General features: G+C 50.4%; 1 protein-coding gene across 1 annotated transcript in view; it reads left to right on the top strand.

The window, feature by feature from the left end:
- Positions 1 to 10,710, top strand: part of PAPPA2 (pappalysin 2) — a gene marked incomplete at both ends in the record, with an annotated part of 86,332 nt that extends 75,622 nt beyond the window's left edge. The window contains 2 exons of the mRNA XM_080623043.1: positions 8,536 to 8,634; positions 10,636 to 10,710. Coding sequence (XP_080479169.1) covers positions 8,536 to 8,634; positions 10,636 to 10,710 — 174 coding nt within the window. The remainder of the gene's footprint in view (positions 1 to 8,535; positions 8,635 to 10,635) is intronic.
- Positions 10,711 to 12,119: the final 1,409 nt, after the last annotated feature.

Raw genomic sequence — 12,119 nt, 5'->3', positions numbered from 1 at the left:
GGTGAAGGAAGTGCCTTGGACACAGTGACTACTGTGCACTGTCTGTCTGCCACATGAGGCTGCAGGGGTGAGTAGTAGTTTTAAGTTACAAATCAGTGGACATCAGGGCCACAAACAGATACCGAAAGGACGAGGCAGCGCTATACCTTCCACCATGCTTAATGCAGCAAGTGCAAACGGTGGGGAAGTATGAGAAGCATGGGCTGCAGGCGGTGGTCACTTCTGGATCAGACCTGGCCTCTGACTGGTGAAGGCAAAGCCCTTCATGCTGGATAGGTAGAAGGCAAGACCTCGCTACATACCTACTGAGTACATTTTCATGCTGCTCTTGGCATGAGCAGCGCAGGCTGCTTAGCTTGGGTTGTAGCCTTCCAGAGGATGAGCCTAAATAGATTTATTTCTCTTCCAAAAATCTCAGCTGAGGCATACTTCTCCTAAACCATGAGAAGACCTTTGTCCCCTGCACACACTTAGAGTGTGATTATAGACGCTTGATTTTCTTAAAAGACAAAGCAGAGGGAAATAGAATGATCACACATTAGCATGGTGCAAGGACAGGGGACAGACGCAGCTCTCTTGCCTGCAGGGACGGGCTTAAAGAGCCCTGAAAGATGGGGGCCTTTTGGTATGAGTAGCATCCAGGCACATCAACAGTGGTGGTGGAGGCCCGAAGGGGTGGAGGCAGCCTCAGCTCCCCCAGGGCCTCATTGTACAGGCTGGTCTGCACTTGGGATGCCCTGGCTGCTTCTCTGCCCTTTTCAGCTCAGGTGCCATCCTCCATCCCTATCCATGTCCCGCTTTACTCTCTCCTGGCGGTCTCAGACATGCAGCTGGTGACACAGAGGGAGTGTCAAGCCACTGAAAGCTGAAATAAAAACCTATGAGTTGCTTCTGATAATAAACAAACATCCCCAAACATTGCCCAGCCAACTGTTCTTCCAACACGAATATTCATTCCCCTTCAGCTCCTTCATCCCTTGTACATTGTTTTTCTTTCTGTTTAAGATCTGTAACAAGAACTTGGCAGAAACCAGATACAAGTGGGTCAGGAGGCCCTTGTGGTTTTCAGGGCTTGTTTTCCATAACCCATTCTATCCTGCAACATATTTTGCACAAATGGCTTGGCAGGAGATCTAATCCATGCAGCAGGCGAGCTGCTGAGGGCAGGATTGCAGGCTGGTGCTTATGGCATGGGAAGTCCTGGCTTCTCTCCTGCATGCAGCAGCATCCCTGTGAACAGTGAGCACTGGGACCCATCTCCAGGAATTGCCGTGCTTGCCAGGAGCACTACTGACACATGACAACTTCCTCTGCTCCTCTTCACTTGTTCTTTCCTGCTTCTGTTTCTCTGCTCCTGTTAGCACTGAGATCAGGGTGTAAAAAGGACAAGGCTAAGCATCCCACTGTGAATAAATCATGGACACAGATGCTTCTATGAAAGCAAAGGCCTCCGTTGCTGTGGTATTCATCTACACCAGCTTTCCAGCCCTTTCTTCAATTTTGCTTCCATGGACTGTGGCAAAGCCCTTCACAGATTATTGTCTGCTGCGACATGGGGTCCCTGAGAAGCAAGGCACAGAGAAGGACAGGGATAAAGAGATGCATCCCCATTCAGTAGCCCTAAGGGCCACATACTTCTGCAGCAGAAGTGTGTCCAAGCCAAATCTTGGCTTGGGACACAGGAGCACTTTCACATACAAGGAAGGCAAGGACCTGCTCTCCCGATATGGTCATCTACAGCATCATTCAGGCTGGAGACCAAGAAGGAATCTAACCTCTCTGCTCTCCATCCCCCTTCAGACACTGATCTTGTCCAAACTCAATCCAGACTGATTCAAACAAGGCCCAGATGTTTGCACGAAACCCATGTCCAAGGAACTCCCTTTGTCTAAGGAACACCTAGACCTGCATGCCGAGACTGTTGGGAGCTGGGCTTTTGCTTGCCTTGGGCATGGCAGTACAAGTGGTGGCACACAGGCTGAAACCAGACAGCAGGATGTTGCTTTCTCGTCCATCACCTGTTCCTTGAAGCATTCCTTTGAGTACATGGAGTACTTTCTCAAGCAGCAGAGCTCAGTTTTCTTAGTGAGGCCTGGGGAGGAGGATGTTGGAGCTGGAGCAGACGTTCCTGAAGACCTGAGATGTGATGAAAGCAGTCTGCAGGCTGAGCTGACAAGCAAGCCGCTTGGGGCCACCAGCAAGCTCAGAAACAATTGGCATTTCTTCATTTTGCTTTCTGGCTGTGTCTGAGCTGACAGGGCAGGCCCATGATGTCCCCAGACAAGCCATCCTGCAGGCATGTGACTCCAAGGGATGGTTGCTTTGGTCCAAAAGGAGCAGAGGGACAGTTCAGGGGACAGAACCTGGAAGACACAGAAATAGTGGATGAAGTGTGAAGTCTGTAGTAATTTGTGTCTCTTTTCCTTTCTTCAGGCCACTTTGTCCCTGGCGCCTCTTGCCAAATTTCTGGAGCTCTTCTCTGAGTGATGCTCACCCTGCCTCCCTGGCTGCGATGGGCCAGGTAGAGCTTGCTGGCTGCTCTGACTGGCTCAGGCAGTGAGGCATCCCAAAAAGCTTTCTGAGCAGAAGCCAGCCCTGTCCCCTCTCTGTTCCTCTTTGTGTTTTTCAGAGCTGATTTCCTCTTTGCTGCTGGAGAGCCTCAGGAAGGAGAGAGGGAAAGTGAATGTGCTTGGGGTGTCGAGGGGGGGAGAAAAAATAATGAAATAAAAGACACACTGCAATGGAGAATGGGCCAAGAAAAATATTTAATCCAAACAATGAACACTGTCATTTCCTCCCACAGTCTGCATTCCCAGTCAACTTCCCTGGGCAAGCAGGGGAAGCCAAGAATGGCCGGGCTCTCTGCCTCACCAGCATAAGTGTGTGTGTGTGCAAGGAAAGGGATGTGTCCTGGGGACACTGTGCTATAGCATCGCTTTAACTAGCTCCTGCCACATCTGTGGCTGAAGGGACTGACACCAGCCCCAGTTTTCTGCAGGGAAACAGTGATTTGGAACAATGTTGGAGGTATGTGAACAGGGATGGGAAGGGGAATTTCCAGGGACCCAAGCTGGGGTGGTGGATGCATAGGGGCTTTAAGTGAACCAGACTTCTAACAAGGCTTTGGGTACTCTTCCAGTCTTCCCAGGGACCTCCCAGAGCTTTCTGAAATACCCTGGCTAGTGACTGAGGTTGGAAGGAAGAAAAGGCATCTGGCAGGGAGAAGCTGCCCTCTGCCTATCCCTGTCCAAGGACTGCTGCAGCCTCTCAGTGCTTTCCCCATGCACCTATGCATTCTCCCCCCTGCCACATGCAATGGCTTGCCTCTGGGATGTGGCTTCTCTTGCATGTCTTAGACTCCTGAAACTGCAGTGATCTCCAACTGTGGGACAACTCCAAGTTCAGTCCCACTGTTCAGTGAGCCCCGCATTGGGCTGACATCCCTCTATCACCAAATGGGCCGAGGTTTCCAGCTGCGTGTGGAAGCCTGGCAATGCTACTTCTTCATTTCTGGTGCTGAGCACACACTGATGACTTTGCTCCTGAAAAGCTTGCAAGGCTCCTGGAAGACCATGTGCACAGAGAAGGGAGACATTTCCTCAGCAGCGGCTTATTGCCCAGCCCTGTTCCCATCTTTCCTGCCTTACTATCTCTCTCCTGTCTCCTCCAGCTGATCTTTCAACCACTAATGGCTCATCCATCACAAGAGCGGAATTAACAGCAGTGAAGCTGATGCACAAGGGCGTGCATCTGATAGTAGTGGCAGCTTTCCCAGGGCTGGTCCCCCTAAGTCTTCCTGCCAAAGTGATGGTTCCCCTGTTCTTCTGGAGCTGCTTTGAAAGCAACAGCCAAGGACAAAGACAACTGCACCTCCTTAGCTGCAGGGTTGCTTGTGGTCATCTCAGCCTGCAAAGGGTTCAACGTCAATGCTGATACCCAAAGGGAAGGATGAAAGAACAGCAAAATCTGTGCTGACTTAGAAGCAGCATAAAAGCAAACTGTACCTTCCTTGGATGGGATCAGCACAATCACAAGGCTCAGGACCTGCACAGCCTCATGAAGGCTGGGGGAAAACATTTTGCTTATTAAGGTTGGACTTGATCTCCTGAAACTGGGATCTGGGCTTTCTCTAGCTATGGACAGACTGAAACCACAAGCACTTTCCATCCCAGCAGCAGTGCAGTAGAGTCTTACAGCTCTTCAGTTACACAATTGGCCAGGTGCATACTGGTTTTTCTTTATTCCACCTTCCTCCAAAGCATCTGGAATGCCAAAAGCAAGGTACTGGGCCTTCAGATCTGCTCAACCAGAACAAAACCCGCATTCCTGGGACATAGTGTTCACCAAATGCCTGTGACACAGCACTAAAATATGTATGATACTGATGGAATCAGTGGTTTATTCTTCATGCTTCGTCTTTGCCTCATTCTGTTGCACCCTTTGACGCTCTTTCACAGTGAATCAACCTACGTACAGGGTGGTTTTGAAGAAGAGCATCTGGAGCCTGCGTGCCTTGCTGATGGCATTGGGGCTTCCTGCTGTGCGTACGGCAGCCCTGGGGAAGGAACCAGCTAGCTTGGCCCCAGCCCCAGGGACTCTGCAGGGATGGTGCGAAAACACTGTGTGCAGATGCTGTTCCCTGCATGGCATCTCCCATCAGTCCCACGAGAAACCTCACTGCCAAGCCCTCTGAGATGCTTCTGCCTGAGATGCAGCAGTATATAACTAGTCCTCTCTCATATCCCTCCTTTGCCTGAAATATTTTTCCCTCTTTTTTTTCTTTTCTTTAATTTTTTCTCTTTTCACTTGTGCCTATTCCCAGCTTTGAGAGCCTGTGTTTTTTTAGCCTATTTAGATTGCCAAGCTCTTGATTCGTGGTTGCTATTTTTATGCCGGCAGTGCAGGGCTCAGGCCCGGCAGCGCCAGATGCTGCACCTCCACGTGCTGACACACGCCCTGCTGAAGCTCCTGTCTGAATAAACAAGGAAGATGAAAGGTGCGAGTGAGGAGATTCGCTGACCCAGCCCAGCTCCCTGGCTGCCTCGGTGGCACGCCGCCTAGCTGAGCAGCTCCCTGTCACTTAACACAGTGTGGAGCAGTTGCAGCAGTCACCTTATTCATTATTTCCCAGTTTATACAAGCCATTTCAACCAGCCCTTTTCTCCCCTGCACTGGAGGATGCATATTTTGGAGACAGAATCCTAGCTGGCGATTTCCCTTGATCACATCCATTGCCTTCACATGGCATGGTTGGACCTTGGTGTTTTCTTTTTTCCTGCCAACATCTTAAAACATTGGGTGTTTCTGCAAGTCACCAACAGGGGAAACCTGACTTCTCCCACCACTGGCATTGCTTTCTCTAGAGCCACACTGCTCAGAGAGTCTGTATGGGTTTTCCTCTTTGCATTGCCCACGTCCTCCCTTGGCATGACTCTTGCAAGAACAATAGGACTGCTGCAAGTGCAAAGGCACCTGTGCCCTCAGGGGTAACCCACTGGCACCTTACTTTGCTCTTGCTGGTTGCAAAGATGAAGCCAGGTGGAGATTCTTGATGAGGTGAAGCAGCGGGACTCACTGCGTTCTGCAGGCACCGGGTGAGGAGCAGGGACAGCAGTTCCGGAACCCTGTGCCTGGCTCTCTTGAGCCTTGAGTCCAATTAGTCATTTTTTATTTTCCCCTCATATGTTTTTCCAATGTAATTTGGAGCATGAGTTGTTAAGTTTCCCCAACAAGTGTTGCCATAGGAGCCTGTATTTGTTTAGGGTGGGGTACGGGCTCCGGCGGGTTGAGAGGAGGGGGCAATTAGCCCTAATAGGTGTAGAGAGAAACTGAGAGCCTCTCCTTCCCCATTCTGTCCCTGTCTCTCCCCCCCGCACCTTGTACACAAGATCTGGAAATCGTTTCAGACCTGTGCAGCCGGGATGGGCAAACCTCCCCGTAATTGTATGGAAACTACCGAAGCGGTGGGTGTTGTTTTGCCAGTGAGTCATGACATATGGAGCAAAGCTCAAGGAAAAACTCTACCATGTGGAAGGCTGCAAAAGCAACTCACACCCAGAAGAGCTCTTTCCTGCCAGAAGCCCTGGCTGGGCCCTGCCTGCATCCCTGCACTGGACAGTCTCAGCATCCCTGCCCCGGTCCTTTCGGTGCTCAAAGCTGCTTCATGGCTTAGAGACCTTCTTTGATCACTATCATTTAAGACCCACTGATGTTTTTCAATGGAAGAGGAGTGTTAACCCTATTGCCTTGGTGAAATTGTACCCTGGTCTCCTCTGGACATGGTTTGTGACAGCAAAAATAGGAGCCACATCGCTTCTTATTTTTGAGTGAGCTACCTAACATGGCTGTGCCTCAATTTCCCAGCTGTAGGAATGTGCACTCTTTCTTCTTCTCTCATGAGACCTCCCAGGCAAATGCAATCTCTCTGTGGCTTCCTGGATTTGGCCCAGGGGCTGTGGTACTGATAGTACAGACAGACTCAGTGGTTTGCCATAATCCCTGCTGCTAATTCCTAAAGTGTCATTAGGCTGCATTCAGCTAATTTCTGTTCCTTGTGAGTCACAGTGACAAAAAGCCACATTAGTTCCCTGGGTTTGGCATGGGTTTTTTTCCTGTGAGTTATTGGCATTATCTCCAGTCCCACATGTTGGCTTTGGTGCAGTGGATGCAGGGCTATCACTGTGCGGTGACATTTTTCAGCTGGCTGTCATTTGGTTTAGGGGTGCTACAGCCAAGCGTCCACCAAAGGCTGGATCTGCATATTTTCTGAAGCCTAACTGTCATCTGGGGCTACCAGATTCAGTGAAATGGGTTGGCTGATTTCATGAGGAAAAGGGTGGCCAGGTTTCCACCAAGAGCCCTTTCTGATGACAGCAGCAATCTTGGAGGTTGGCCATGATTGCTAGGCCAGTAGCTACCATCACAGAGCCTGAACAGGAGAAACATTTCTTTACTAATCACTCAGTTAATGAATGGCCTCTCCATTCCACTAGCACATTTGGTTGTTGCTTGGCAGTGGTAATGTGTATCTGTGATAAACCTCGGCTGTGAATCGTTCCTGACAGTTCATTGCAAGTGCTTCACATGCACATTGTTTGGTTGCACCAGTTGTACAGCAGTTTCTCAGCCCTAGTTGGCTGCTACTCAGCCCCACTTGCTTGTTTCTCTTTTCTCATGACTCATGTAACTAAACAACAATAAAATGGATTTCTGAATGGCTGCTTGCGCCATTTAACGTTTCTGAACAGAAAGCTATTCCTCTGCAATAGCTTTCTGTTTCCATGTTAAAACTGAAAGTAAAGCAAGCTTGTAGTGATGGAGCATTGATCTGAGCTGCACCAAGGCAAGCTGGGCTCTGCAAATCCTTAGTTGTTGAGGGAGACCGGGCAGTAACCCACAGGAGAGCAGCTAAAGGCACTGTGCTGTTCCATTCAAAAAGGACCCACCATTATTCTGGCAATGCAGAATCCTCCACCGCTCAACCATATAATTTCCTTGCAAAGAGTGAGGTTTGGGCCACAAAGAAGAGAAACGAGGAGGAAGCTGGAAGGTGGCCACATTACCAATATTTCTGGTTATCAGTAGGTTAATGCCCTCTCTACTCAATCCAGAGTTGGATTATGCCTGTAGGGAGCTAGGGCTTAATAAAGATCCTTCTGTTTGTCACAGCTGGCCACCAAATAAGTAGCCTTGTTAGTCCAACATGGCAAGCGGGGCTTGACAGGACTACAGTCTCCAGTGGAGAGTCTAGAGGAATTTGGGGACATGTTCCTCGGGGTCAGAACCAGAGCAAGAGCATTCTGGAAAAGGCAGAGTCCTTGCAACCAGCACTTGCCAATGCTTGGCTTAGCTTGAGTGCAAGCACTTCTGTGAGACTCCTGACCTTGTTGAACCTTTCGTGTACTCCAAGGGAGATAAAGCACCTGCCTTCCTGAGACTAATCCTCTAGTAGGATGTTCTATTGATCCTCAGAACAGCCTTTCCATACTTAGCTGTCCAAGCCAGGTCACCAAGCTCAACTTCAGAGCAAAGCTCTTTGGGAGGAAGGGTGTTGCAGAGAAGAGTTAGTCAGGTTCTTACAGAGACTTGTCCAGCTGCAAACATACAGAGATATGGATTACGGTGGAGACACAGTGAGAGTGGATAACCAGATGAGGTGGTGAACTGACTTCTAGTTGGGTGGCAATGGACTCTGTGAAGAAGCACTGAGATGAGAATGGGGACTTGTGGTATTCAGGTTGTGGCCCTCTCTATGATGTGGATTTTCTTTCTCACTTTCTGACACAGTTCCCTGATCCTTGAGCTACAGCTACTGCCCTCTGAGCACCCACTACTCCATACACATCAGTTAGGATATAAGTCTTCTGGCACCCTTTGGCTTTGAAGAGGAGATTGTGTGTGGTGGAACTGGGCCTTGGCACTTATCAGAGGTGCACCAGTGGCCTTGCTGGCCTGACACCTGGGGTCTCTACTTTTGGGGGTAACCTTGTGCTTTTGAACGACCCTTTAAGCAAAGACTCATTTCTCTGCCTTAAGCCTTTCCAAGCAGATGGCTGGTGCGACACCATCAACAACCGGGCGTACTGCCAGTATGATGGGGGTGACTGCTGCTCCTCCACACTGTCCTCCAGGAAGGTAAGTGAGCATCCTTTGCGGTGCTGGCCAGGATTTAGGAGTAAGTGGTGACTGCTAGCTATGCTCTTTGGCTTTGCTGGCCTTGGAACCAAGCCTGCAATGCAGTTCTCCCACAAATGGAGAATAAACCCATGGTTTTAAACCAAAGCCAGCTGAAGCTGATAGACATCATCCCACCGATTAGCAGTGGGGTTTGGCCTCAGGCCAGTGGGACTGAAAGCTCAGCCTGTCTCCCACTGAGGTTCACAGGATTCCCTCTTGTTTTGGGAAACAAGACCCAATGAAATTACTTCCATTGGATATAGTGCTAGCCATGGTGAGACAGAAGTCACCTTGTCATATAATTTAGGGGATTTTTGGTATGGTCCATTGCCATCCACTATGGACCGTCTTTCTCTCCCAATTCTGCTGGGGAAGGAAGGAGAGAGGAATAGCACAGAGGGAGCAACTTGGCTTTGGGGTTGCACAAATCCTTCTTTGTCTCCCATCACAACCTCCCCTCCCACCAACCTGCTATCCAGCACTCACAGCCCATCCTTCCTAAGCATATCCAACAGCAAAACAAATCATACGGCATGAGATAATTTCTCACTGCAAAAATATGTGAATTTGGATCTTCTCAATCTTTGTTGTGGAGCTTGAATCATTTTTCCTTTCATCATGCATACACACAGAAAAGTTAAAATAAAATCCTGGGAAGATCCAGTTGAGATAGGAGAGAAAAGGCTCTACACCCATGTGATGAGTGAACCCCTCCAGCAATATCATGACATCTCAGAGCAAGGCATGGCTCTCAGGAGGTCTGAGACATCAGCATCTCTGGCCAAAATAAAGGACAGGTTCACAGTGAAAGGTGAGGGGATTCAGTCCCATAGTTCTAAGATACCCAGCCCCAGCTCACATCCCCCACAGGTCCCAGATCTCCTGTGGCACAAGCCTACAGCACACCTCTGATAAGGTAGATGCAGGAATATGGGGTTTAATCACCAAAAAACCACTTCAGCCTCTTGCTGGTCTAGACTGTGAAAAATCAAGTGTGCTTCGACAGTAGCAAACCTCCTGGCTCTGAGCCTGGTGTGTATAAAACCTTTGGAGGAAACTGTTTTCTCAGCTCCCGTGACCCATGACTGGGCAACTGTCAACCAGGAGCCAGACTCTCTGCTGGCTCCCTCCTACCTTATTCTGCTGCCACCAGCTAAGGTGACATGAGATTGCTTGGCCACATAGAGTTGTTGTAGAGAAAGCAATGTGCAGTGAGCCGCTCTGCCTGCATGGGATGTCTCAAAGCAGCACAGCTTGTGAGCGGCCCTAGACGGACCCACTGCCGGCTCCACTAAAGGCTGTTCCAGCTCACACAGCCTCTGGCCTGCCTGGGTTTTCTTAATCCGTAATGAACAAGAACTGTATGCATCTACCCTGGCTCCTGTATTGTGTCATGTGGAGGTCGGTCTTTGCAGCTGGCAGCTTGGTTGAGTTCCTTCAAGAGCTACAGAAGATAATGCTATGCTCTACCTTCATGCTTTGCTGAGCTTGGAAGAGCCAGGAGTAGCTTGAAGGACAGATCCATGGGCTCAGACATGGACAAGGGGGTCTTTCTAACAGGGAGAAAAGTAAAACTGAAATCTAGAGGTGCCTTACCACTGCCAGCCTTAACCCAAATGTCTCACACCCACCATGGGAGACTTCTCCCCAGGGCTTGACTATGGGGGGGCACACAACTCAAGCCAACCCTTGGTTGCAAAATTTGAAACACAAGTTAACAAAGAGGAAAATGCTAAGAGTAAAACTCAGCTGGGGACAGCTTGTATCCAAGCCCCTTTCTTAGTGAGCATGGAGCCTGGCAGTCTCCACAAAGTCTCCACAATGTCAACAACATCAGGGCGCAGCCCAGAGTGTCTGTCTATCCTTACTGGAGATGGTGGAGAGGGCTTCAAGGGCATAGGGGTGCCAGGAGCCAGGGATCTCGAAGCAGAGGCTCACATCTCCCTTTGATCTCCCCAGGTGATCCCGTTTGCTGCTGACTGTGACCAGGATGAGTGCACATGCCGTGACCCAGCAGCCGAGGAGAACCAGTAGCGGCACCATGAAGGGCCTCTCTCAGTCAGGCGAGCACCGGAGGAGCGAAGGGCCCCTGATGGGGTGTGATGGGGCAGGAGGTGTAAGCAAGAGCTGGGCAGCGGGATGGCAACTGTGCACAGAGAGAATGGGTCGAGGCCACTGAGCAGCCAGCGGGCTGCGGCAACAGAGGGCAGATGTGTGGCGGTCCTCTACCCATCACTGCTCCTTCCCGAACCCAGCTGGGACACGGGGCCTGGTGCACACTGAGGAGCTCAGCCAGAGGTCCAGCACCGCCTCAGCCATGCGCTGGGCTTGGCTTCACACAGAGAGCTCAGGCACTGCCACGGATGTTTGTCCTGGTCCGGTGTCTGTGTGTCTGTCTTTGCTCTGGATTTTGTCACTATTCACCCTCTCTGCTGTACAGGCTTCTTTTAGCAAGGTCGAGGTAGTTGTGATCTCTCTGCAAATATTTAAACTTAATTATATATATATATACATATATATAATATATATAAATATATATTATATTTTCTTTGCTCTTGATGAAGCTGAGAAAGGATAGCCTTTGTCACACACCCATGCTGCTGTGAAGTACAAATCATCGGGAAAAGCGGAGGTCAGGGTGGGAGGAGCAGGGAATTTCCCTTTCCTTGCTAAGAGGGAGCTGGAAGGAGGACAGAGAGAGAAGCCAAACACCCAGGCCACACCAGGAAAGAACTCCTCAGGCAGATAGCATGGAGACCGTGATCTCAAGGTGCTCTCAGCATCTTGCAGGCACCAAGCTTTGCCCTTGGGATTTGCCTGGCTCCAGCTGGGGTTAACGCTAATGTTTTTGTGCTGCAAAGAGGCAGAGAAAAGGGGCAGAAAGAGGAGAGCACAGAAGGGAGCACAGAGTAGGCACACGGGCCCCGTGTGCAGCTGCAAGCTGGCCCAGGAGACCCGAAGGTGCCCCTGTGTCCCTTCACGGGCCGTGCCGGTGGCGGCAGGCTCCGAGCCAGGGTTTGTGCAGAGCCGGAGAGTGGAGAGAGGGTGACACGGTGTGGAGAGACCGGGGATTGTCAAGGCACCCTTCGGCGTCCGCTAGCTCCCCCGACCCTTTTTTCCCGGCATCTCCTAAAACTATGTTTTGACAGAGGACAAAAGTAGGGGCAGAGGTGCCTGGACATCGCACAACCATCCAGGCAGGAGGTGCCTTGTCCTTCTCCAGTCCTTTTCCTGATTGCAAGTGTCCCCATCGCCCCACTGCAGGTCACCTCCTGCTGCCCTGGTCTAGGCAGCCACGTGGTGGGGGAAAGACACGATGGGCCCCATCTCCTCTGGCAGCAGGGACACACTGCCATTTCTGTTCCCATCACGCACAAGTGAAACGCCCGGGGGTTTTCACCCAAATGCAGTTTGGCAGAGGGCTGCACTTTTTTAACCGACAC

Source organism: Psittacula echo (assembly GCF_963264785.1).
Source record: "Psittacula echo genome assembly, chromosome: 7".
Taxonomy (NCBI): Eukaryota; Metazoa; Chordata; class Aves; order Psittaciformes; family Psittacidae; genus Psittacula; species Psittacula echo.
Note: the sequence above shows the minus strand (reverse complement) of the source record. Positions and strands in the feature narration are given on the sequence as shown.